This window comes from Volvox carteri, assembly GCF_000143455.1.
Source record: "Volvox carteri f. nagariensis unplaced genomic scaffold VOLCAscaffold_45, whole genome shotgun sequence".
Classification (NCBI taxonomy): Eukaryota; Viridiplantae; Chlorophyta; class Chlorophyceae; order Chlamydomonadales; family Volvocaceae; genus Volvox; species Volvox carteri.
Genome location: NW_003307588.1, coordinates 933,080 through 959,177, shown reverse-complemented (window position 1 = coordinate 959,177; position 26,098 = coordinate 933,080). Strand labels below are relative to the sequence as shown.

Below are 26,098 nucleotides of genomic sequence, written 5' to 3'. Positions count from 1 at the left end.
CGGCCGCCGCCGCCGCCGCTGCCAGGTGCATGCCCGCAGCGGCTGCATGGTGATTGTACGGCGACGGCGACGGCATCGGCAGGCTTCGCGCTGCCATGGCCGACCAACTTGTTGGTACGACAACATTGCCATTGTTGTTGGTGGTGGCGGCGCCGCCGCCGTTGAGGACCTCACAGCTGTCTAGACTGCTGTGCCGACTGCTGCTGCCGGCAGTAGCAACGGTGGCGGCGGCGGCGGCGGCGCCGCCGGTTGTAGCATTAGCCGAGATGGAGTTGATGGAGATGGAAGCGAAGCTTTTGGTGGATGGAGATGCGGTGGCGGCAGTAGTGGCGGCGAAGGATGCGACGTTGTCGATATTGAGGGCGATGGTGTCGCTCCGAGGCGCCGCGGCGGCAGCTATAAGGCCTCTCCCCGGGGTACCCATGACGCTGGCGGCCGTTGTAGCGGGCCCGGAGATTGTCGCGCGTCGAGCCATCCCGGTCGAATTGTCGAGCTGACTCGATGGGTCGAAACCGATGATTGCCTACGGTACGGCCCATTGGGAGGCGGACGCGTCAACATCGCGATCGAAGTCGAGCCGCCGGTCGAGCCGCCGGTCGATCGAATTCAACAAGAGGCTTCATGTGCGCATGTGCAACAAACTGTATCCAGGCAATCCTAGACAGGCATTCAGATAAAATGAAAGATAAAATGTCTCCGATGCGATTTGAACTGGGAATCCTCTCTATTGAATGGAACATAGCACTTGAGTAACACGCAGTCTTACCTCCAGCGTCAATGCACCAGGATCCAGATCCAAGCCGCCGGCCACACTCGCAGCTTCCTCACTCGCCTCACTCACACTGGGCGATTGGCCCACGGCACGTCGCTGCGGTGCGGCGGCGCCGACGCGGCCGTTATGTCCTCCCGCTGCGGCCGCGGCGGCGGCGGCGGCGGCGGCGGCGGCGCTGCTGCTACCGCCGCCAGCGGCGGCAGGCCCCAGCATGGTCATACCGGCCCCGCGGCTGCCAGCGGCAGCGATGGCGGCGGAACCGCCGTCTCCGCCAATGTTGAGGCGAGCGCCGTACGACAACATCCATGAATCCAGGGCAGCGGCGGCATGGTCCGCGGGTGCACTACGGCCGCCAACGGAGCTGGACAGATCTGCAGACGAAGAGTGCCACGACGCGTACTCCATCGGTAAGGCTCCGGAACCAAAGCAGCCGCCGCCGCCAAGGCCAGCGGCGCCGCTGCCTCCGTGGCCAATGCTTCCCATCACCAAGCCGCCGCCCATCGCGGCCACCGTCGCCGCGGCCGCCGCCGCCGCCGTGCTGCCGTTGGTGAATGTCGCCATGGACAATGTTGGCGCGGACCCAACGACAAAGGGTGTGCTGACGCCAAGGCCAGCGCCGACGCCTAGGCTGGCAGCGGCGCCAGCGGCGGCGTAGCCGCCCAGGCCGAATCCGCCGCCAAGGCCCAGGAAACCCGGGTCTGCCGTGGCGGAAGTGGTTCCTGAGCTGCGCCCAACGGCAGAGGTGAACGGCTTGGTGGCGGCAGCGCGAGCCGCAAGTTGGTCCATTAAGGAACTCTGCATGGTACGACATGATACGACATGGTACGGCACAACACGGAAACACAGAGCAGTGATGGAAAGTGAATGGAAATGGGTGAGGGTGGGGCAAAGGTTTCAAATACGGCGGAGGGAGGCTAGAGCTCATGCTAATGGTGTTTGTCGTATACAAGACCTGACGTCAGGTGTACGGATGGCCCCATGTGCGCCACGTGTCCTGTACGGCAATCGATAAGCGCCGCCAACATCCATCCATAAAAATCACTGACGGCGGCGCCAGTCCTCCCGAGCAGCAACACTCCGCGGCCGCGTATGCCGCTACCACGCCGTACATATGCCGTGCAGTCGTACCTCGTGTGTTGGCGACATGGCAAACACGCCACTTGCGCCGCCCAGGCCATCCGCCGGCTGTGCCGACAGCCCGCCGCCGCCGCCGCCGTTGAGCGACGCTGTAACGGAGCTCCGACGCGTTCCAATGGCGGAGTTCGACCAAACCTCGGCGATCTCCTGCGGCACATGTAGGTCAGCAGCTGCGGCGCCGGGGGACGCTGCCACGGAGCCCACATTGTTGGCGGCGGCAGCGGCGGCGATGGTTTGCTGCAGCATCGCTTCACCGCCACCGCCGCCGCCGCCGCCACTGCTACTGTGGAACCAAGAATACCTGCGGGCAGTTAGTTAGTTATCGTTAGTTAGTAAGCTAGGCTTCTAAAAGCTCTGTCGCCTTCGCGGAGCTGGTAGCATGATAAATTGCAATATGCTATCCAAGGACGTGATAACGGCAGCACCGCCGCCGCCGTTGACAGGAAGTCCCTCCGGGCCTCACCTCGTGATGCCAAAGCCGTTGCTGGGAGGCGACGAGCCCGTCAGTGCAGGTGTTGACCAAGCGGAAGTGGCGGCGCCGATGCCCAACCCAAGGCTCCGGAAGCCGTACAGGTCCTCTCCGGCGGAGACGCCGCCGTAACCCCCGTCGTGGGACGCCGAGGGTGGCACCGCCGGCAGTGACGTCATTGCGACGCCGCCATTTTGCGCAAGCCCATCACCTCCGCGCAGCGGCACCGGCTCCGATTTCGGCTGTCGTGGCGGCTGCAGCTGCAGCAACGGCTGCTGCGGTAAACTCCCTGTAGAGCAAGCAGCGCCGCTGGCTGCGTTGGCGGCTACAGCACCAGCGCCAGGTGCTGACGCCGTCGACGCCGCAGTCGCCGACGGGTACCCGGCAGCATCCCGGCCAGTCGCTTTCGGACTGGTGCCGTCAACGACGCAGGCGGTGGCGACGTTGACTTGCCGTACTTCAGACATGCCGTTCTGGACACGACGCGCAGTCGCCTGCCTGTCCATGCCATCCCTGCCGCTCCCATCAACAGGTGCCTCGTACTCAAACAAAAACACGGGTAAAGCGTCACCGGCGCCTCTAGCTGCAGCCATCGCACCACCGATTGGAACAGCACCAGCACGTTGCCAAGATTCGTACGGCAGCATGCCATTTGAGGACAACGGCGGCGGCCGGCCGCCGCCGCCGCCGCCGTCGCCGCCACCCTTCAGCCTCATAAGCTGCTCCGCCGCCAGGCTTACGACACGCTCGCCACGACGCGAGAGTGATTCATTCTGTCGGAAGATTAGGCGCGCTCGCGGCGCCGTCGCCAGCAGCTCTGCCAGCTTTGTCGCTAGCGGCTTTGAGCCGGCGGCGGCGGCGGCGGCGACATGCTGCAGTACAGACGCGAGGCGCGGGTCGCCGAGCGCACAGGCTCGTAAATGAGCGGTTAGGTCAGTTATGTGCAAACTCAAAGCAGGAAGTAGCCTCTTAGAATCTCTCCAGGATACCAGGCAAAAGCCAGCTGCTACTGCCAGATAGTCTTCGTCATCGGTGGAGTAGTTGGGAAAGGCCGCCTCGACGGCGGACAACAGCACAAGATCAGGAACCGGCGGCGGATGACTAGAGGAGGCGGCGGCGGCGGCGGCAGTGTTGGCGGCGGCGGCCGCCGGGGACGGTGCTTCACTAACGGAGGAGGATGAGGGGGACGTGCTCGGTTGAGCCGCAGCTGCCGGCGTCGCCGCTGCTGGCGACGGGGTTGGAAGCTGTTGTTGTGGCGGTAGTTGCAGCGGTGGCGGCGGTGACGGCAGGCCGAGCTCCTTTTGAAGTTGCGCCATGTTCAGCCATAAGACCTGCGCCCGGATTGAAATTGGGGCGAGGGAGAGTTTGAATACTTCCTTTTTGAAGCGGGAGAGTAAGTCCCCAACGAAGAGCAGAAAAAAAAACGCAGGGGAGCCATAATGGAGCTCTCCAGGGGGGTTGGAGCGTGCCCAGGCCCCCTCAAGTACCTCCCTAGTTTGGTTCGCGTAGTCGTCGACAAAAGCACAAACCTCGTGCCTCGTTTTACAGCAACACGTATACACTATTCGATATGGACGTATGACAGAATAATGGTGCATACATTCTGGTGCATTTGAGAAGGAAAGATAGCGTATGCAGTAATGTTTTTTGGGGCCTTTTTTGGGGCCCCGGTTTCTGTGAGGAATGTGCGAGGAGAACGGTTCGGAAGACGAAGGAAATCCGGTCGTACGCACCTGCATGCCCCAATCGGGATCATTCACGGAAGCGTCGAGTTCGAACAAAGATGAAAACGAAGGGTCTGCCAGAGCTGTCTGGAGCTGCACTGGGGGTACTTCCTTGCCGTTTCCGACTGGCCCGCCGGATGTGAATCCGTTCACCTGGAAAGAGTATGCACGCAAGCAGGTCAGACAGGCCTAAGTAAATGCTGGTATGCTGTGTAAATGGAAGTAGAAAGTAAATATGTCTTTGTTACGGTTTCCCGGCAGTGAGGAGGTCACAAATCACATGCAACACCCCAACACTTGCACGTCCAGCCTACCTGCAGACGACCGGTTAGCTGACGTCCTCGGAGAATATCCTCTAGATGGCATATTCGCAAGCGCAGTTCTGGGTCGGCCAGCAGAGTCAGGGCTACTTCGCGCCTGTGGTGGTTTGACATGGAGTCGTGGGCAAAAGACAACGTGCGGAGTTATGCTGCTCTATACATAGAGCAAAGCACTTAAGGAAAAGATCAAGCAGTGATGCAGTCGAACGGCATTGGCCTGGGCCCGAGCAAGCTGAGCGCGCAAGTAAAAACAACCATCAGAGCAAGCAAATCTCTACAGTCCCAAAGAGCCTGCTCTGTCCATGCCGTAATGCATAGAATTTTGTGTGTGTACCGACGCCGTGAAATTTGGCCTTGAAGGCCACGACAAGGTGAGATTCCCCGCCCAAGGCGCGACTCAGGCACTTCCCACTAATGCCTAGTACACCTTAGGATATGAAATAATGATAGGATCCCAGTCAAGAGGCGCGAATAACACTTTAGTGTCAAAACACCAACTTCCTGAGTCGTCGGTCGGAGGGCCGCGTCCTCAAAGCGCAGAACAACCCCAATACCGCCTGCACTTCAACATATCGCTTTTCTCTATCAAGCGAATGCTTTGCACCAACTAACCTGAGTGAGTTACTTGGCGTAGGCCAGGCCTTCATGACACAGTTCCGTGCCATGGACAGATATTCCCGGGAATAGAAGGCATTGTTACCCATCGGAGGCCGCAAGAAGACGCGAGCGCCCTCTCCTTTGCTTGTTGTCATGGCTGCGCCAGCTTACATTGCACAAACCCTAAGCCCTAGGTAATTGCTACTTGCACAGTCGCTTGCACAGCCTTTTTAAAAATGACGTTTTAAAAGATAGAGATGATTCACAAGAATAAAGCTGTGGAAGGGAAGCCAAGGATGTGAGAATCCGGTACGGAGCGAGGGAGCTTCGGGTGGTTGGAAAGAGTAGAGTCCTAAACACTCACAGTAATTGATACTCGTTTGTGTTCTGATTATTAGTAAACGAGAATTATGTTTTTATATATTATGTTTGATGGAAACTCATCGTCAAAAGCTCATTCCATTCGCTTGGATCGCCTTGTTCTCGCCAGCCCAAAGCTATGGCGCCGCAATGGGCAAAGACACACTGCACTTAAAGCTTTAACTTATTGGAAATGAAATTGTCAATCGCCACTTTAGGAGGCCAGATGCATCGGACTTTTCGGGATATTCGCCCCCTTCTCCTAACGTCGAGCTTCAAAGGCTCGCGATATTCCACACAATCGTCAAAGTTAAGCAGAGCATACATTACTCCGCGTACAACGGTCGCTAACTTGCAAAGCGCGGTGGTTAGGGATTCTCACTGCAAAGGTGTTAACGACACCTCGTTGTTGTAAAGATCCCATCCTCCATGCTATCCGCTACACAGCTAGGACCTTGTAGCCCCTCTCATCCCGACCTCGCGCCGTGTCCGTAATGCTTCCACTGCAATGTCTGCTGCTACCGGTCCCCCTCTCGGACGTAGCGACTGGGTGTCCAGTCTTTGCACAAGGGACGGACGACGGTATGCAGACCACGGCCTGACGGCCTGGGGCCTTATCTCTTAATAGCTCGGTGACCCGAATCGCACAAAGAATGCAGCTTGCATAACAACACGGCCAGAGCAGCTAGAAACCCCAAATCCTATCTTTCGTTTCAGTAGGACCCGAAAGGAGGGCAAACAGCGCTTATATCGAACATCCGACACTGCACGAGCCCGGAACCATCAGAGCGGAGAGCTGGATCGCTTGTTGGTTGCGCAGGGCGTTTTCTCCTTTCTGTCTCTTGGGCATTGATACTACTATATTATGATGCTCTCTATCAAAGTTATACAGGCCATGGGCCCCATTTTTCGACATTATGGAGTTCATTGTGCCGATGTCGTTGGTTTCCAGTTGGAGCCCAGCTGTTGTTCTGTGGTGCCTTCGGCAACATCGCAACCGGCCAAAACGGTGTCCTCATAAGTAACGGCATACGTTTAGCCAGGCTGCAAAAGCCTGCAGGCCTCCAAGGCTCCCGGAGGCCGGCAAGCAGGTGCCGCTCAGCCGCATCAAGGCGCTTCAAGGCCCCAAACCACCTTGCAGCGTTAGGATGGACAAAATGACGAAATGTTTGCTTCGGCTCTCCATCGTGGAAATCCGTGGATCGCGACTTATCAAGGATGCTGTGGTCGAGCGGGGGGCGCCAGTCGCTCCCCTCCCGTGTCAGCGGCTGTGCTGCAGCCTGTTGGCCCAGCCGAAAACGACACCCTGCAAGACTAGTGCAAAGATGTCCAGCTGAGCCACTTCGTATTACGACTAGCATAACCCGGCACGTGTGGTAGGAGCGCATTTCTCCTATCCGATCCGCTCGGTGTACGGGGCGTTCTCATTCTACTAGCTTACCTTGGCAAATCGCGTGCCTCGCGCGATGCAAGGCCAAAACGCTGGTCCGTCCGGTAATCGCCGCCACCAAAAGGAAAAACGGCCACGCCTGTGCCCGCCTGACCCACCTCACGTATGGATGAGAAGGGCTGTAATCAGCATCTTCATGTAACTGTCCAGTTCCTATCTTGTCCATATATAACGAATATCACACCCTGCTGTAACGAATCACACCCTGCCTGTCGTCCACACGCGCACTTCTGTGCTTTTCTCCACTCAACGCGAAGCACATGTCATAGTCTGAGTAGTGCGACATAACAAAACACATATCGCCGTGGGGATGCCCCCAGCCCATTTTCATCATTGCCACTGTGCGAAAGAGAGACAGAAGAACAGTACAAGACACGGAAGAGAGCGTGTGAAAGAGAAGAACACAAAAAGGCTGTGCAAACATATACCGAAAAACGCGAGAGATGAAGACCCTTGGCGTACACGTGATGCAGTCAATCCACCCAAACGGACAAAGAACACCTGCTGAATGTCTCACACATGCCGCTTTACTAGCACATGCATAAATGTGTATGAATCTGTGGGCTATGTATGTGACATCCCCATGTGATGATGGTCTTCACATAGCCTGCATCCCACGCTTCCCGCGCCCTCCACGGCCCCCGCACCTTCCGTATTCCCTGCTGCCTAACCCAACCCGCCACTCTAAGCACCAACCATGTTCCCCCCAACGCAAAAACAGTGATGCGGCTCCATTCCACAATCGCATCCTAGTATGCATCCATACGTCGGTTTGATGCTAGTACGCATCCGTACGATGCATCCGTATGTCGGTTTAATGCTAGTATGGATCCACATGCATCCGGTTGGATGCTACCATATTCCACGATGACGAAAGGGAGCGTGAGCTAAATGTCTAAAGGTGGCATCATGTGGAGATACCTAAAGCTGCCAGCCCACGCCGCGCCTCCTCAACTTCCTGCGCACGGTGCCATGTGCGAGTCAATGGGACCAGAAAATTCTTCCAGATCTGGAGTGCGGATCACACTTGGATCAAGTATGGAACCAGATTTTGTACCCGGGTGTGAATCTGCTTGGAACAAACGGTGAGATGAATCAGCATTGCGGACGCCTGTACTACCCAAATGCATGTATGGGGCATTTGGAGGGTTTCCATGCACTTATAACAGGCTCTGAAGGCCTGTTATAGGAGAGTAAGTGTGCGCGCGAAAGCAAACGGTAGGCTGCCCCCTCAGCCCCACATTGTCTCGGTTTTCTCAGTAAAGGCTTCGCGGAGTGCACGGAGGCCAAAGATCGTAAAGGCGCCAAAATCTATGTGTGTCGATGGGTGCCCCATTGTTGATGGGGTGCGTGTTCCCCTAAAGCTGTACGCAGATGACCTGAATCTGCTTGCCCACAATTACCGGCGCCTAATGTGCCTCCTTAAGGCCCTCACGGAGGGGTGCAGCGCAGCATTTGGCGTGGCGTTCATACTCGTAAGTGTGAGGTTGTCTACTTTCAACCCAATCGAACTCTACGTGCGTTATCTGGGAGCCTTGTGAAGGTTGGTATGCAGCGAGCAGTGGGAAACATGTGCATTTTGAAGAGATACCGTGGGTTGGCAGCGCTAGGTATTTAGGGCTTCATTACGGGCCGGATGCCTTGTTCGAATCCTGCACTGATGAGCTATTTAGTGCGGGGCAGCGAGCGACACATGCCCTGATAGCCAAGTTGCGTAGGACGGTGCAATTCAGAGAACGATCTCCATCCCCCGATTATGCCTAATACGTAGGCAGATAGGCATGGTGTTCATGTTGTCGCCGATTTTGGCTCTTGGACAAAACCTGATATTTGCCCTTCTTTTGAAGGCCTTTCTCCGCTATCCCCCAGGGGGCCCTGCGAGGTCCCGCCCACATGCCTCAACCCCCCTCAATTTCATTGACACGTTTGAATGAGCCCCAAATCGTTAAGCAAGTCTCGTGTTGCTGCAACCGGAGATCTCACCAGCTTAAGCTCCTGAATCGCGGATGGATAGCTCTTGAAGCTCAGGACGCCAAAAGTCAGTCGTATGAGAAGGTACAACCCAACAAGGAGCAGCAGCCACAGGGGCGCCTGCACGTGGCCTCTGGCATGTGAGCCACTGCTCATGGCAGGGGCGAAGGGTGCGGCACAACCCACCCAAAAAGCTGCTTGCCGACCGCTACCAGGAGGTGTTACCGAGCATACTGCAGCCCAGGTTGCAAAAGATGCCAGAAAAACAACCGCCAGCTTGCGACTCCGCCTCATATTTACCGCTGTCGCCCCAACGCACTTGGATTGACCGACATACTATCGCTCTGACAATTCAATATACAGTTGAAAATGATGAAATGTCTAAAATTGTTTATTATTGCGAAAGGCTGGGCAACGAGTTGCGTGACCAACTTGCGTGACAATACTATCTGCACATGCAATTGATTGGAATAAAAAGCAGTGTATACCAATAGGAGCGTAAAGATGTGAGACATTGGTCAGGGATAAATTTCGCGCGGGTCAAGCGAGAACCAAAGCTATTGTACGGATGCTTGACCACAAAGAGGCTAACTGATTGCGCAGACAGGCATACTTGCATCGCTACAATTTTGGACATTTATTACGTGGACGGAACAGGACATTTTAGCTGGTCGCTGAAGACACATGATACACTTAGAGTCAAGCGGAATGCTTCTTTCCAACAAGGCGTAGGCATTGAACCATGCCTGGTGTGTCGACGTTGGCGAGCAAGGGCCTTGCGCCCAAGCCCAAGGGTGCGGTCGGGACTGCATGTAAATGGACTCGCTTTGACGAACGCGCTAGGCTCAGCCTTGCCTTGCTCCTTCATATCCACAGCTCGCTTTGGGGTAAGACAACACCAGGATGTTGACCAGGGAGCAGCGGCCCCAGCGGTGGGCGAGCCGATGGCGCAGGAGTCACAGAGCAGCCTGGTATGTGCAGGCCCGGCTGGGGTTCACCGGCTTCATAGTCGCACAGCTCCCTACTCATACACGTGTCGTGCGGTGCTCTATCGCAGATGGATGAAGTGGAGGGTGATGAGGCCATGTATTCCCACCTGCTGCCCAAAGTGATGGCCCCTTTCGAGACGCGGTCCGGGGAAACGCCGCGCAAGGTGCTGATCCAAAGGTGCGGAAAAGGGTGGAATGGTTCAGGGTACAAAATCCTGTGGAAAAATGAGGAATATCAATCCTCCTGGCTGCGGTTCGAGCTCTGACCGAACACCCCCCCCCCGAACCGCCGTGTTCTCCCACCGTCCCTCGGGATCGCGCCAATTCCCCGCAGGAAGCGGCGTCAGTTCGCAGCACAGGACGTGGCAGCACTGGTCCAGAGCGAGGGCGTGCCGCCCACGTCGGAAGAGCATTTCCCTTTGGAGATCTTTGACAACACCAACTACGAGTCACGGACGCACCCGGAGTGGGTGCCGCGGCGGCCGGGTGAGACCTATTTACGAGCCCTGGGGGAAAACTTGTTATGCCTGGTGGGGGCCAGCGCCGGCGCCGGCGCCATCCCCGGCAGAGGATGCGTAACGGCTGAGCGGGGGGAATGTTGTGGGAGAAGACAGGCGGAAAAACAGCGGCGTGAGCCGCCCTGGAGCTAAGGATCTCACCCTTGACCTGACCCTTGACGGGATCGACTTGACCCATGACTTGATTGTGACCCACATGGGTATCAGCACCACCACGGTATCGGCAAGTTCGCGGAATTACAGGGCCTAAGGCGGCCAAAGGGGGAAAGGCCAAAGGGATGGAAGGGTCTTCATGCGGGGCGGCAGCGGGTCCCTGGGGCTGCTTGGCTCCTGGCAGCCCTTGGTGTAATCCATCGGTTTGCACTTCCAGCGAAGGTAATGGCGAATTGGCGCAGTGGGTCAGTCAAGCTGCCGTTCAGAACCTAACTTAGAAGCTGTAGTCGCTTCTCACCTATCTACTTCAAGTAACATGTAATGGCGTTACGGGAACGGTCAAGGGCGGTTGGAAACATATGGGCGTTTGGGGCCCTCGGGACGCAGCTACAACACAGTCGCGGGCAGCTACCTGGGAGGGGAGGACCGTGATGCAGCCGGAGCTAGCTGACGGTAGCGAGACGACGGCAGCTGCATCTGGGGGGGAGGTGTTGGAGACTGTTCAATGAAGCCCGGTGGCGGCCAGGGCAGTGGCTGAGTGCGGCCAAAGGCCCCTCGCACTCAGAAAATATGGGCGGGGGATTCGGGGATGCAGAATGGAATGATACGCAGAATCGCCTGCGACACAGCGGCTCGGAAAGCGGCTAGGCGGGGTCAGCAAGTCTATGTTGGGCTTTGGCTGGGAAAGCACTTTTGGCTGGGCTCCGGGGTACAGTGAGCCGCGTCCAGGTGGGAACCTTCCGAGCTCAACAGGCTGCGGCGGTGGCGACGACAAGGGGAGGGGAGGGAAAGCTGGGAGCTGGGAAGCCTCCTTCCATGCCCATGTCCAGCGTTCCCAGTCCCATCCCTTTTCCTGGATTATCCGTCTATCCCTGGGATGAGCTTCACTCGCCTGCGGTTCATCTTCCCGCTCCTCCCCGCCCTCCTCCTTCCTTCCGTCCATCCGCCACCTCGTCGCCCGCCCGCGCGTCTGGGTCATGCCGGCTGAGTGATGAGCGGCTTTTCTTTGTCCTTCCCGCTTTCCCCTTCGGCCGCCCTCCTCCTCACCCTCCAGGTGCTCCTCCCACTTCCGCACGGGCGCTGGTGCGCGCCGGAACCGACGACGGCGCCGGCGGACTAGCCTGGGTGCCTTGTACGGTAATCGACTACAACGAGGCCGCAAATGCGTACGGCGTGTTGCTACTGCAGAGCGGCAGCACCGGCGGCGGCGGGGTCCAGACCGCTAGCGGCGACGATGGCTCAGGCCCCGGTCTGGGTCCCTTCGGTCACATCAGCGATGGGGCCATGCTGGCGGAGGGCAGAGTCATCTGGCTTCCGCGACTTAAGGTGCGGAAGTGGATGATTGCTGACTGTGCACTGGGTTCGAGCGTGCGCGTGCTTGAGTTATAGAGTGTCGCTGCAATGCGGGCTTAGAGTGTCGGGTGCTGTGATTTGAAGGTGCGGGTGTGGATGTGGGTTGCGCACATGCATTGTGGGGTGTGTTTCAGTGACCTCAGTCGAGGGCGGGAAATATATATTGCGCGGAGGATGGCAATGGCACACGAGGGGTAGCTGGGGTGAGTGAGTGCGGACTGCGGGTTAGGCCGCTATGCGATGCGGCTTAGCTGTCCCGCCTGTCTTTCGGGGGAACTGATCCTCCGGGGACAAATTCCGTTTCCCCCCTACTCCTACTCCTACCCCTACTCCTACCCCTACTCCTACTCCTACTGCTCCCCGCCGCAGGTGTGCTTCAGCGCGGAGGACCCCGCGGTGTTCGCCCGGCGCTACGCTGAGGCGCACCGCAGCCGGGCGCGTGCCGAGTCGCTGCTGCGGTACAACTTGTACATCGACTCCATGCCCACGGACGACATCCCGCCGCTCACCAACGAACAGGTCGGTTGGTGGTTGGTCGGTCGGTTAGCTTGCTTGCTTGCTTGGTCGGTCGTTGGGTCGGTGAGTCCTCCAACCGAATAAAGCTCCAGTTTCCTTTTCCTACTAAAGACCTCTGCCGATCGAAGGCCCAATCAGGGCCCAGCAGGGCGGGAGTAGAGGGACGAAGGCCGAAGGGGAGGAGGCCATAGGATTCTAGGGCCCCTTCAAGCCGTCTGCAACTCAAAATGTCTTGTACCGTAACATCGTGGCATGTCCTTCCGTTTTTCCGAGCCATTGCTTATTCCTGGCTTGCCTCCTCTCCCACTTCCCCCTGGGGGGCCGGGGTCGGGTGTTGTCACAACCCTCTGAATCCGCGCTTGCAGGTGAACAGGATGTTGTCCTTCGCGCTCAACAGCAAACGGCTGAAAGACAAGCTGATGGACACCAGCGCACTTATTGCGGAGGTAAGGAGAACGGCACCTGGCGGAATGGGATGTTTCCTTCGGATTAGTTTGGGAGAAGGCTGCGGAACATGGATTTGTTTGTTTGTTTGTTTTCTTTCCTTGGGCTCTACACTCCTTCCTAGCCCTTTTCACATCCCCACACGCCCCACACGCCCTTGACGGCCGCTCTTCTGAGAGGAGGTAAGGGTGATACAGCAACACAGCAGACGCTCCTCGGAAAGCTCCAATGAGCCCCTCCACATCTCTCCATCGCGATCTATCCCTTACCCCCCCTTTCTTCCCCACGTGTCGCCTAAACTAACAATACATGCATGCATACATACATACATACATACATACATACATACATACATACATACATACATACATACATACATACATACACACGCAAGTCGACAGTTCCTCGTCCTATATTAACCCACCCCGAACACGCGCATGGTAACAACCAACTAACAACCAACAACCAACCGTCCTCTTCACCGTGTGGTGGGTATTCCAGGTGAACATCGAGTACGCGCGCACCATGAACAAGGTGGTGTTCGACACAGCCTTGCAAGGAGCCCGCGCGGAGAAGGAGGCGGCGGCGGCGAGCGGCCGGGCCGCCAGTGCCGCCACAGCGCCACTCATCCCCGTGAACGAGGACTTCCCGCGCGACCCGCCACGGCTGGTGCCGGACAAGGTGCGCAGCGTTCCTTTCTCTTACCTGAAATCAGGGCACTTAGTTGTTTATATGTTATATATATGTATATATATAACATATATATATAACATATATACATGTATATATATAACATATATATGTTATATATATGTATATATATAACATATATATATGTATATATATAACATATATATATGTATATATATAACATATATATGTATATGTATATATATATGTATATGTATATGTATATGTATATGTATATGTATATGTATATGTATATGTATATGTATATGTATATGTATATGTATATGTATATGTATATGTATATGTATGTGTATATGTATATGTATATGTATATGTATATATATATGTATATGTATACATATATAATGTATATGTATATGTATATATATGTAATGTATGTATATGTATATATATATATGTATATGTATATGTATATGTATATATATATGTAATGTATGTATATGTATATATATATATATATGTATATGTATATGTATATGTATATATATATGTATATGTATATATATAACATATATATATGTATATATATAACATATATATATGTATATATATAACATATATATATGTTATATATATACATATATATAACATATATATTTTTGTGATGCGCAGTTCCTGTCGGACACCACATATGTCCGACATACGGTATACGTATGTGGTGTCCGACAGCAGCGACTGCGCATCACTGCTGTTGGGCGCTTCACCGCCTCCCCCACTCCCTTCCCCCCTACTCCTCTCCCATACCCACGCTTCGCGTCCTCCTCCTCTGCCATCTCCACCTCTCCTCACGCCCCCGCCTCCTTAAGGGCACCGTGCCTCTGGAAGGTTCTACGGACTTCCCCCAGCAGTTCAGCGAGTTCAGCTTCAAGACGTTGCTGACCAAGCCCGAGGTCATCACCGCCATCACCAAGATCAAGGTGGAGTGTGCCAAGGTGGCCAAGATGTGCCTCTTCAACACGCATTACACCAAGTCGGCACGTCTGGAGGAGCTGGAGCAGGGGCAGGTGGGAGTGGCTAGAGCGACCGGGGGGTCCCCCTGTGCGGAGCACAAACGGGCTTGGTCTACTAGGAATTTCGTGTGGTGTGATGTGGTGTGGTGTGGTATGCAACAGCCATTGTTTGCATGGGTTCATCTGTTTGCTTTTATGTCTGTCCTTGTTTAAATCTTAAGAATACAAAAAATACACACAAAAACACAACCTCCCTTGTAATACCGTCTGCGCTTACCGGCCCGGCGCATTCCTCCCTATACCCTTCTCGCCCTCCACCCTCCACCACCGCGTACCAAACAGCTGGTCGCCTTGGACAGCGCCGGCAACTACCTAAAAGACAGCTGGTGTGTGGCTCTTCGCAACGCCATCCGCAACAGCTTCAAGGACGTGGGCAAGGGCTGGTTCAACCTAGCTGAGGCATCCATGGAGACGTACGAATTTTCCAAGCTGCGCAAGTTCCTGACGCTGACGCGGTTCGTGATGGAGGATACCATGAGGGGGCTGGTGGAGGACAGTCTTGCCAAATTCACCACGTTTGTTCAGGTGCGGGGGGGCAGGTGTATGTGTGTGGGTGTGTTGTTGTTGCGAGCGTCTCATTATGGAGTCGAGAGTGTTGTTGCCATGTGTGTGTGTGGGGGGGGGGAAAGCGTGTGTGTGGGGGGCGGCCGTGTGTATGTGTGTGTATTGAAGTGGGTTTGGCCGTGTTGAATGTACGGCGGTGCGTACACACATACACACACACGGACAGACATACAGAGAGACGACACACAGAGGGATGGTCTGCGCGTACGTATTAAGTGTGCTTGTGTGTATTCTTTCAAGTGGTGAGTTACTGCTCACGTTTGAGACAAGCGTGAAATACGATTATGTACGACACTCGCTTGACGCCTCTTGCACCACCACCACATCACCCCTTGTGAAGCAACCACAGCTCTCTCTCTTTCCGTCCTTAACTGACCCGTAAGCTGGCGGCGGGTCAAAAAAATACGGAGAGAGGCCCCTTTACAACCTTAGCCCCCTCCTGGAGCAGTTGACGGAACGGGCCTGCTCGGTCTTGGTTACTCTTTTCTGTTTTTTTCACGCAGGGCTGCTGCCCCCGCCGCGTCATCGTGCACAGCACCAGCCACGTGGAAATCCAGGATTCCGCCTCCTCCGGTGTCACCATCGCCGCGACGGCGCTCTCCGTCGCGGCCGCGGCCGCGGCGGCGGCGGCGGGTGGTCCGGGCCGTAAGCCGCCGCTACTGGCCTTGGACTTGGCGGTCAGCAAGGAGGGCGGGAGGTTCGTGTACAGCACGCCGCCACCCACCATCATCACCAAGATCATGGTGCTCTTCGACGCGGCCATAAGTGAGAGCGGTCCCTCAGAGTCTCAGGGCACAACCTCCCTAGGCTGTTTTTCAGGGGATATGTTGGCTGTTCGATGCGGGGGATGTGGGTGGGGACTCCCTTTTGTTAATTATATCAAAATTATCCTCAATCCTATACAGAGCCCCAATTTCTGAAGGAAATATAAAAAAATCAACTCTCCATTGGATTTCGAGGGCTGTGGATCGTTTGGGGCGGCCGCCCCTGAATTAGGGCGCGCGCGGTGCCAGAGCTGTGTGAATGAGGTTAAAGCGGATCCGAACATACATACTACCGGTGCTGTCCGCACTTTTACTGTCGTTTTGCTCTCTTGACTAACTAAAAAACTTTGGCTAACAGCTAACAAGTAAACTTACACGCAAGCGGTACCCTGCTGCAGTGCTGGTTTCTGGCATCCTGATGTCTCTGGACTCGAATAACACCAATCCGCTCTTACCGAATCGACTCGAACTCGAGCTCCCTCCCACTTAAACCCAACCAAAACTCTTACAACGTACAAATCCAGTGCCAAGTAGCCCTACAAGCCCACTCCGAAACCTACTTTTACCCCGAGCGCACCCCTCAGCCCGCACCCAAGGGCTGCACACCCTGGAGCCGGCCATCATGGAGAACCTGTTCTGGGCCACAGCGCCCATCTTGTCTACCGTACACCCGCAGGTACAGTGCCGTGCAATGCCGTACGGAAGATTGATTTTTGGTGTTGCTGCCACCTAATTTGCTTGGTTCCGTCGGCCTGGCTGCCTAACCGGCTGGACCGAAAACCACGAATCGTGCGATCGGGAACAAAGTCTCTGTATGTATGTTGTTACAGGGTGGTATAGCTTCACCAGCGGCCCCCTTTCCCGAGGCAGTTCCCTGCTCTCCCCTGCGAGAGGGGCACCCTAATCCATTCACCCCATCCGACATCAGAATGTATTCGTTGGGTTCGGCAACTCACCACCAGCATCTAACCAAATCTAGCGGATCAACGGCGCCTCAACTTAGTTCCTGGTCAGCTCGTTTTAACTCAGATAACTCTGAGTTTAACCGATGCATTTTTGTTTAAATTTACTTGTCTGCTTAAACCCTGTTGGGCCAACTCTGAATTCCCCCCATACATCAACGCAAACTACATGTCCTCGCAGGAGGAGGGTGTGGTAAAGCTTCGTGAGTCTTTGCGAGCCACTTTGACAGCGGCACTGGTGCCTCTTGATGAATACATGGCCAAGTTTGAAAAGTGCGTGGATGGTGCCCCGCCTTTGTGTGTGTTGTCCTTGTGTGTGTATGTGTGATCTTGCGGGTCTGCGGAGGCAGGTCAGCTTAACCCACGTGATTACTGCTGCTGCTACTGCTGGGGCTGCTACTGCTGGGGCTGCTACTGCTGCTGCTGCTTGGCGCCCGACTAACTCTTCATGTGCTGACGCGGCTGCCGACGCTGTTGGTTTGCTGATCCGCCCGCCCTAATTACTGTTTGGTGCCACTGCTGACGGGGCTTGGTATTGCTGCTCACGTTACTGCTCACGTTACTTACTTGATGCTGACACGGCTATGGTGCTACTGTTGACGCTGTTGCAGGTACGTGGGGCTGCTACAGCTCAACGTGGACAGCTACGTGGCGGCACTGGAGAACAAGGGCGCGGACCTGTCTCTGACAGAGGTGCGACGGGACGCGTATGTATGCATCATGTTTGCATGTATGTATGCATGTATGTGTGTATGCTAGTGTGTATGCTAGTGTGTACGTGTGTGTGCGGGTTTACAGACGTTTTGAGATGGGTAGGGCAGCCGTGGCTCTGCGGCGAGTAGAGAGAGGAAGTCGGGCGTGTATCGTCTCTAGACGGGGTGTACAACACACTCCCTTGAGGTGGTGGTTAGGGGGGCGGGTTTTTGTGGGGGGGAGACTCTGACCGCCAGTCCGCGCTACCAGCACGGTAATGCACAGAGCCTATAACCCGTAGGCGTTTCCCCCCATCTGCTCACACCGGGCCATGCCTTTGCCACTCCCTCCCCCGCCCTGTCTAGGGTTCTGCCTCATCAAGCTCCTTCCTGGCATTCTCTCCATTCGTTATTTGAGACGTGTTCCTGGTCCCAGCCTGCTCTTCCTGACATGTTTCATCCTTGACGCCTATCTCCTCAATAATACCTTTTTTCCCCCCCGTGTGACCTACACCTACCGCCCTACCTGTCTTTTTGCCCTCACTTCCCTCCACACACACATACACACATACACACACACCGACCTACACCCTTGCCCAGGTCCGTACCGAGATCAGGCGCGCCTCCGCTGACCTGGAGTCCCTTTTGGAGAGTGTACCCGTGGGTATCTCCCTCGGACTGGTGCAGATCAACCTGTCCAAGGTGGGGGGGGATGTGGGGGATGTGGGTGGAGAAGCACGGGGTGAAGAGGGAGGGGGTTGGCGGCACAGGGGAATATGGGCACGGTCGGGTAGGAGGCCGAAGATCCAAGGATCCGGGTCCGGGGCGAGAGTTGGCCTCTCCTTGGCGGGCCTCAGAGGAGATTCGGGGCGGGGTTGGGGTTAGGCGCTTCGTGGGGTCAGTAGTCTTTTACACTCCGGGTCTGGGTCCGCTTAACCTCACCCCACAGAGATAAAGCATTTCGGCGAAGTACGCATTCGACCTGAACTGAACTGAACTGAACTGAGCCGACGATCTGGGCTGGCCTGGCCTGATCTGACCCCGCAGACGCGGGAGTTGCTGGTGAAGAAACAGGAGAAGCTGGTTTCACTTCTGAAGGTGAGTTTGGGTGGGTGGGTGGGTTGGTGGGTTGGTGAAGGGTGGGGATGTCCTGTTAGCTAGGTGCAGGTGAAGGAATGGTAAATTCGCTCGTGGCTGGCGGCGTTTGTGACCAGCTGGCGTTACGAACGAACAGTCCCTCCTCGGCACCACCACTTGGTGGGTTCTCTCTCTCTCTCTTTCTCTCTCTCTTTCTCCCTCTCTTTCTCCCTCTCTTTCTCTCTCACTCTCACGTTGCTCCGGGGACTGGTATCTTTTTCGCTCTCCTTCATGACTCTTACGCGTCACCGCCGACTCGTCCTTCCCCTCGCAACCGCCGTCGCTTCTGGCGCCACAGGGCCTCGCTGCTCGTGTTCCCCGCCGGTCAATGGCCTCTGTTTCGTCCAAGTTTGCAGAAATTGACCGCGCGCTGAAGGTAAGCTCACCCGCACACCCCGCGCAACCAGCACACCAGGACACTAGCATAAAAAGACAGAGCAGAGGAGGAAAAGGATAGGGAGAAAGGGCGGTCTGGGGTGTAGATGTGGGGGGTGAAAGGATGGTAGGAAAGCCGGCCGGCCGGCTGGTCTGCATGTTCGACTGTGCGCGTCGGGGCTAGAAGGGGCTGGGCTAGGGGATTTGCTTGTCCGGCAATATCGTTCTGCATATCTCGGGGCTGCTCAACATTACTATTGCCTAAAAAAACCCCTAGAAAATGCAGACGTAATTGCTTTTTTCTGCTGCTATAGAAGAGGCAGTGGCAGGGCCTCGAGCCACAGATGTGGGAATCTTTGTGGATCCTGATTTGCATGCCCACCTCACTCCTCCTCTCCCTCGTTGTCCTGTTTTGTCCCGGGACATATCGTACCGTACGGCAGGCCAAGGCCAACAACCTGGAAGACGTGGACGAGCAGCGGAAGTACATCGAGCAGCTGCCCAACAAGGTTCGTGTTTTGTTTTGTTTTGTTGTGTTTGGTCCGTGCGGTGTGTTCTTGGCCAGCATGCCGAATGGTAAAGGATGCCGAAGAAGGTGTGTGTGCATGTATACGTGTGTGTGCGTGTATGTGCCGTAGTCATTTGTATGTGAGATTATCTGTATGCTGGCGTCTTTGGTGGTTGAACTCCGGTATCCCCTACCCCGTATTGCCTATATAAGACACCTCCGCATGATGTGAAATCAAAAATAAGAGCTTACGCATTCGCAGCTGCTCTCACAGACATACCTTAAGAAAAAAATAACGCGCTACTTGAATTTTTTTAATTAAAAAGCTTGAAATAGGAAAAAAAGAGGAGAACGCCTGACATAGCCTGGAGAAAGGGAGAGTACCTAGATGACGTTTTGCGCTCCTCGTGATGCGGATGCTGTGTGATATGCAGATCGCGGACCTAATGGCTGAGGTGGAGAACCAGCGAGGCTGGTACGAGCTGCTGGACCAGCTGCGTTACCTGCTGCCGGAAGACGACCTGAAGGAGAAGTTCCAAGGGGAGAGCTGGGGAGTGCGGCTGGGCCGACAGGCGGAGCGGCAGCTTGAGGTGCGTGTGGGGCGCGCGGGCAGGTTTGGGCTACATGTGTGTCTAGTGTGTTTTAGTGTAAACACACAATTGATGATTATAACCAATTACATGTTCTCGGACTAGATTTAATACTATCTAGTGTACATATTAACACACATATATATATATATATATTATACATAATGTTGAAATTATGTATCTGTGTGTGTCTGTAGTGAACTGCGTGGCCAAGGGTGTAGGAACTGACGAGGATTTGCCTGTATGTGTGTATGTCTGTGTGCATGTATGTTTGGGGGCGGGGAAAGGGTGAGAGAGGTGTTGCAGGTACGTGGTGGAGATCGTGTGTGCACTAGAATATTGTGCCAAGGTGCATTTGACAAGTATCACAACCGTGATTCCAGGATGACGTGAGCCAATGCAAATCACTCAGTTCGACCCGTGGGTCTGTCCTCTCTCCGATACTTGCTGGTAAAGGCAAGGTAAGGGAGGGGGAAAGAGGCCTTTACCTCTTTCCCCCATTTCGATGAATTCTCGATCCCACCACCACCCATCCCGCCACCACCCATCCTACCTCCATACCTAACCCCCCAACCCCACTACCCGTCCGCGTTACTTCATTCCATCCAGGTGTTGTCCACTGACGAGGCTCGCTACAAGAACGAGATGTTCATCGAACAAGACATGTTCCGCGACACCATTGGCGACCTGCAAGTGGTGAGCGCGGAGAAGGAGGAAGAGGAGGAGGAGGAGAAGGCTCGGAGAAATTTTCCTTCTTTCACCATACCTCTATGCATTCATTAGATGAGGAGGACATCGTTCAAAGGCCAAAACCAGCAGCCATGTCGCACCGTTGAATCAGCTAGCAGCTCCCTACCTTTTTCGAAAGGAAGGAAGGTGGACAAAGGGGAACGAAGGCAAAGGGGGAGCAGGGAGAGAGAGAGAAAGAGAAGGAGAAGGATCGTGAGTTTAGAATTAAGGGGGACACGTGATCATCCGCCAGTGCGCTACGGGAAAGGTGGGCTTTCCCCCTCACCCACCCAACCTCGCAAAACCCACCCGCACCTGCACTCACAGCAAACCTCAAACCTCAACCCCTCGCCTTCCCCCCGCCCATACACACATTTCCCTCACTCTCACCTCAAGCCATAACCTTTCCCTCCTTACCCCTCCTAACCCCAAATATCATACCGTGTACCGTACATGTACCATTTCCAGGTGGTTAGCAATTTCGGATTGTACACCGACTTGGCGAAAATGGACTCTGTGGTGGCGGAGGTACGGGCCGTGGACGAGCGACTGCGCAAGGCCGACCACGACGCCACGTTGTTCAACAGCCGTGAGGCCCTCCTGGGTCTGCCGCCCACCGACTACTCTCCGTTACGGAAGGTCATTGAGACGTTTGACCCCTTCTTCCAGGTACGGTGTACGGCGTACGGCGAGGTGTGCGTATGCTTAGGGGTTCGTGTCTGTTTTTGTGTGTACTACAGGGACTGTGGATGGGCGGGGTGTGCATGAATAGGATGATGATGATGATGATGTGTGTTGTAATGGCATGTGGATGGTTCAAGGTCCAAACGCACACCACCTGTTTCCGAAGGATACGGTACACGTGAAGCACGTGCGTGTTTTTACCACCGGAACCCATGCTCCACACATCCCACATTTCCCTCCTCCCTCTCTCTCTCACACACTCACACACACACCCCACGGACACCCCACGGACACCGTAACCCTGATCGCTCACACGTGCTCTCACTCCACCCCTCTCTCACCCGTTCTCTCGTTCTCTCTCGCCGTCTTTAGTTCTGGACCACAGCCTCTAACTGGCGACACCTGCACAAGAGCTGGATGCATGACTCCTGGGAGAAGCTGCACGGAGAGACGGTGGAACGCGAGGTCAACAACGCATACAAGGTGCTGTACAAGACCGGCAAGGTGTATGCGCAGCGCGGCATGGACAAGTACGCGGAGAACTGCGAGACTGTGAGGGCGGAGGTGGAGGCCTTTAAGAAGTTCGTGCCGCTGGTGCAGGCTCTAAGAAACCCCGGCATGCGGGACCGGCATTGGGACCAACTGTCGGCATCTCTGGGCTTTAAGCTGCATCCCGACAAGAACTTTACCTTGTCGCACGGGCACCAGATGGGCCTCCTGTCGCATCTCCAGGTCATCAGCAAGATCGCTGACGTGGCGGGCAAGGAGTACGGCATCGAACAGGTGCGTGGAGGAAGAGGAGGAAGAGGAGGAAGAGGCCACGGGCTTGCGCTAACGCTAGCGAGTGTGTGCTTGTGTGTCTTGTCTGTGTGTGTTGTGTATGCCTATCCTTACTTGTCCCTATCCTAATCCCTCGTATCTGACTGATCCCGAATGTTGTGTGTGTCTCTGGATGGATGGATGGATGGATGAATGGATGTGTTTCTCCCGCCTTCCATATGTTTACACACAAACATATATATATATATATACATGTACACATTTGGTGGTCCTTGTGTATGTTTATATGCATATCCTTTGGTCAGGCCCTTGACAAGATGCACCGCGAGTGGGAGAACGGCGGAGATGCAGGTCCTGGACTACCGGGAAACCAAGACCTTCGTGGTGAAGGTGGATGACCAGATCAGCCAGATGATGGACGACCACATCGCCATGACACAGTCCATGGCGTTCAGGTGAGGGGGCGGCAGGAGCAGGAGGAGGGGAAGGGGAGGGGGAGCAGGAGGAGGAGGGGGAGGAGGAGGGGGAGGGGGGGGAGGAGGGGGAGGGGGGGGAGGAGGGGGAAGGGGAGGGGGAGGGGGGGGGAGGAGGGGGAGGTTAAAAGGAAACAGAAAGAAGAGCGCATCAAGCCACATCAGCTACAAAGGAGAAAGCCGCGGTAGCGGTGGCATGGTGGCATGGCCGGGTTGCGGAACCCGCCACGTGTGTGTGTGTGTGTGTGTGTGTGTGTGTGTGTGTGTGTGTGTGTGCATGCCTGCGTCTTCCTCCTCCGCTTCTTCCTCCTCTTCCTGCGCGCCCTCCTTCCTTTTCCCATGCCGTCCCCGTCCCCCGTACTTGGTTGCAGGTTTGCGCAAGTGCTCCTCCTTCCCCTGCTTGTATACATTTCTGTGTTCATTTCCTCTCCCCCCCCTTTCCCCCTCCCCTCCCCCCTTCCCCTCCATCCCCTCCACCTCCCCTTCATTTCGGACCCCCTCGCAGTCCCTACAAGAAACCGTTCGAGGAGCGCATCGTGAAGTGGGAGCAACAGCTCAACCTGGTATGTGCGGCTGTCTATGTGCGTTAGAAAACTGAGCCACGAAAAGGAACTGGTGAAGTTGGCACGCCCAAGCAACTTTACCAAAGGAAGTAGTCCCGCAAGGGAAGAAATTTTGGAGAAATTCTGCCCTCCCCTTTCTCTCCCCCCCTCTCTCTCTCTCCTCCCATCTTTCTTCCCCCCTCTTTCCCCCCTTTTTCTCTCTCCATCTCTCTTTCCTCTCCATCTCTCTCTCTTCCCCTCTCTCAGGTGAGCGAGATTCTGGACCAGTGGATTCAGCTGCAACGTCAGTGGATGTATCTGGAGCCCATCTTTGGCTCCGAAGACATCATGCAGCAGCTGCCCCTGGAGGGTAAGAGGTTCGCCACGGTGGACCGGATGTGGCGCAAGACCACGGAGGCCGCCAAGCGCAACCCACTGGTCCTCAAGGTACGTTGTGTTGTTTGGCGTTTTGTGGACGCATCGCGATAGCGGTGTGATTGAACTGAAAAAGGGGGAAAAGGAGGGGGAAGGTGTGAAGCGGTGCCGTGGGTGAATATGGCTGTGTGTGCGTGTGTGTGTGTGTGTGTGTGTGAGTGTGTTTTACAACATTTTATTGGGTCTACGCTGTATGTCTGTGTGTACGTCTGTGCAGCATCTATGTACCTGGCGAACTGTAGCCAAACAGCCAAGCACCTTCGCCATCCCGATCTCCCCCACCCGCACCCGCCCCCTCGCCTTCCACACACTCAGCTGCTGTCCCTGACGATCGTCACATCCACCCGATTTCCCCTCCCCCCCACCACACACACCACACCACACCTCTCTCTCTTTCCCCACGCACGGCCGGTGTTTTCCCCCCCTGAACCCCCCTTCTACACACACCTGCACATGCAACCCCCCCCCACACACACACGCAACCTCTCCCCACCCCACACACACACGCAACCTCTCCCCCCCACCCCCCCCCACACACACGCAACCTCTCCCCCCCCACACACACACGCAACCTCTCCCCCCCCACACACACGCACCTCACACACATACCCCCTCACCCCGCGCACTCTTCCCCCTGGAACAACAACAGGTATGTTCCTCCCAGAAGCTTCTGGATTCGTTCATCGAGGCGAACAAGCTCCTGGAGAGCGTGCAGAAGGGCCTGGCGGAGTACCTGGAGACCAAGCGACTGGCCTTTGCGAGGTTCTTCTTCCTGTCCAACGACGAGCTGCTACAGATTCTGTCGCAGACAAAGAACCCCCTGGCGGTGCAGGTTAGCGGTCTGTATGTATGTACGTCCATGTGTGTATGTATGTATGTGTGTATTCGTGTGTGTCTTGGGTCACGTGTGAAAGATTGAGCGTGTTGCTCTTTTACTGTTTCCCTGTTCTTCATATTTTTTAATCTCCTCCTTCCCTTAAACCTTCTTCGTGTCACCCCTCTCCCTGTCCTCTTCCTCCCCTTCCCTGTCCTCTTCCTCCCCGTCCTTCTCGCCGCCGTCTTGTAGCCCCACCTCCGCAAGTGCTTTGAGGCCATTGAAAGTCTGGATTTCGGTTCCGGCGGGGAGATCAGCGCCATGAACAGCAGGGAGAAGGAGAAGGTGCCGTTTGACAAGAGCATGATGCCGCAGGGCAACGTTGAGATCTGGCTGGGTGAGGGAGGGGAGAGGGAGGGATGAGGGAGGGTGAGGGAGGGGGTGAGGGAGGACCGGGGGATTGGGAGGGTGCCCTATGGCATAAACATGCCGGGTGCGTGGCGGGTGAGGCTCTATAAAGAGCTGGGGCCGATTGTGCGAAAGTGTGGGATGAAACTTGGCGATGTGGGATTTAGACCGGATATGCGGATGGATGGGTTGAAGCTTGGCCAGCACATTACGAGTATATGAGCATGTATGTGAGAGTATGTGTCCCCGAAAACCACGCGTTGGTGTGTGCCGGTGTACGCCGGTGCGCCACTCTCACGTTTGCAGGATATACCTCCCAGATCCCCTCCCATGCTCCCTTTCCAACACGTCCTCCCCTTGCGGCCCCTGCCCCCCACGGCTTCCGAGTAAACAGGCGAGGTGGAGCGGCGCATGCGCAGCAGCGTACGGCAGCAGGTGATGCTGTCCATGGCGGCTTACACGCAGTCGGAGCGTAAGCAGTGGGTTCGCGAGTGGCCCGCCATGGTGGTTCTGGCGGTCAGTGCCATCTTCTGGTCGAGCCAGGTGGAGGAGGCCATCAAAGGTGGGTGGGTAGTGGGTAGGTGGGTCCGACCCATGGGTCGGAAGCCCACGCTGCAATGGTGGGGAGAGGAGGTGGGTGGGAAATGGGGAGGACTGAAACCTGAGTTTGAAATGGGATGTAGGACATGGTAAGAAAAGAGGGAAAGAAAGAAAGAGAGAGAGAGGAAGAGAGGGAGAGGTGTGTTTGTATGTGAATGACACTTGTATGTGTGTGTGTGTGCGTGAAAGAGAAAGATGCAAAGGTGCACACGTGTGGGAGAGAGATGTGTGTCCAGGGTGTTCTTTAGCTCCCCGGCTCGGCGGCGTAGATTAGCTCCCGACCTTGGCCCGACCTCCCTTAACTCCTCTTACCTCCTACCCGCCCCCTATCCGCCCTTCCGACCCCCCTTCCCCCCGCACCTCCTTTTCCTCCTTTTCCCCCCTTCCCCCCGTACCTCCAAACCCTACCCAGGCGGTACCGTTCCCGCCTACCTGGACCGCTGCACTGCCGACCTCATGGACCTCACGGAGCTGGTCCGAGGCCGCCTCTCCAGCCAGGAGCGCCTCACGTTGGGGGCGCTCATCACCATTGATGTGCACGCGCGGG

General features: G+C 55.7%; 3 protein-coding genes across 3 annotated transcripts in view; 2 read left to right on the top strand and 1 right to left on the bottom strand.

Moving 5' to 3' along the window:
- Positions 1-5,174, bottom strand: part of VOLCADRAFT_95657 (uncharacterized protein) — a gene marked incomplete at both ends in the record, with an annotated part of 7,074 nt that extends 1,900 nt beyond the window's left edge. Inside the window, 6 exons of the mRNA XM_002954713.1 lie at positions 767-1,567; positions 1,901-2,210; positions 2,373-3,709; positions 4,112-4,255; positions 4,417-4,519; positions 5,035-5,174. Coding sequence (XP_002954759.1) covers positions 767-1,567; positions 1,901-2,210; positions 2,373-3,709; positions 4,112-4,255; positions 4,417-4,519; positions 5,035-5,174 — 2,835 coding nt within the window. The remainder of the gene's footprint in view (positions 1-766; positions 1,568-1,900; positions 2,211-2,372; positions 3,710-4,111; positions 4,256-4,416; positions 4,520-5,034) is intronic.
- Positions 5,175-8,142: 2,968 nt separating this feature from the next.
- VOLCADRAFT_95656 (uncharacterized protein) lies at positions 8,143-8,944 on the top strand (the record flags this gene model as incomplete). Its single annotated transcript, XM_002954766.1, has 2 exons — positions 8,143-8,304; positions 8,699-8,944. The coding sequence occupies 2 exons, from the start codon at positions 8,143-8,145 to the stop codon at positions 8,942-8,944; spliced, it is 408 nt and encodes a 135-aa protein (XP_002954812.1).
- A 598-nt stretch (positions 8,945-9,542) lies between these two features.
- Positions 9,543-26,098, top strand: part of VOLCADRAFT_95655 (dynein heavy chain 2) — a gene marked incomplete at both ends in the record, with an annotated part of 23,675 nt that continues 7,119 nt past the window's right edge. Inside the window, 31 exons of the mRNA XM_002954765.1 lie at positions 9,543-9,594; positions 9,677-9,771; positions 9,858-9,967; positions 10,124-10,275; positions 11,515-11,786; positions 11,957-12,016; positions 12,183-12,332; positions 12,695-12,775; positions 13,275-13,454; positions 14,291-14,488; positions 14,777-15,019; positions 15,562-15,823; positions 16,407-16,498; positions 16,966-17,057; positions 17,396-17,477; positions 18,077-18,178; positions 18,524-18,574; positions 18,912-18,989; positions 19,432-19,497; positions 19,931-20,086; positions 20,470-20,547; positions 20,696-20,782; positions 21,284-21,484; positions 21,872-22,282; positions 22,631-22,734; positions 23,258-23,333; positions 23,562-23,741; positions 24,379-24,561; positions 24,796-24,940; positions 25,346-25,513; positions 25,964-26,085. Of these exons, the coding sequence (XP_002954811.1) occupies positions 9,543-9,594; positions 9,677-9,771; positions 9,858-9,967; positions 10,124-10,275; positions 11,515-11,786; positions 11,957-12,016; positions 12,183-12,332; positions 12,695-12,775; positions 13,275-13,454; positions 14,291-14,488; positions 14,777-15,019; positions 15,562-15,823; positions 16,407-16,498; positions 16,966-17,057; positions 17,396-17,477; positions 18,077-18,178; positions 18,524-18,574; positions 18,912-18,989; positions 19,432-19,497; positions 19,931-20,086; positions 20,470-20,547; positions 20,696-20,782; positions 21,284-21,484; positions 21,872-22,282; positions 22,631-22,734; positions 23,258-23,333; positions 23,562-23,741; positions 24,379-24,561; positions 24,796-24,940; positions 25,346-25,513; positions 25,964-26,085 (4,329 nt within the window). The remainder of the gene's footprint in view (positions 9,595-9,676; positions 9,772-9,857; positions 9,968-10,123; positions 10,276-11,514; positions 11,787-11,956; positions 12,017-12,182; positions 12,333-12,694; positions 12,776-13,274; positions 13,455-14,290; positions 14,489-14,776; positions 15,020-15,561; positions 15,824-16,406; positions 16,499-16,965; positions 17,058-17,395; positions 17,478-18,076; positions 18,179-18,523; positions 18,575-18,911; positions 18,990-19,431; positions 19,498-19,930; positions 20,087-20,469; positions 20,548-20,695; positions 20,783-21,283; positions 21,485-21,871; positions 22,283-22,630; positions 22,735-23,257; positions 23,334-23,561; positions 23,742-24,378; positions 24,562-24,795; positions 24,941-25,345; positions 25,514-25,963; positions 26,086-26,098) is intronic.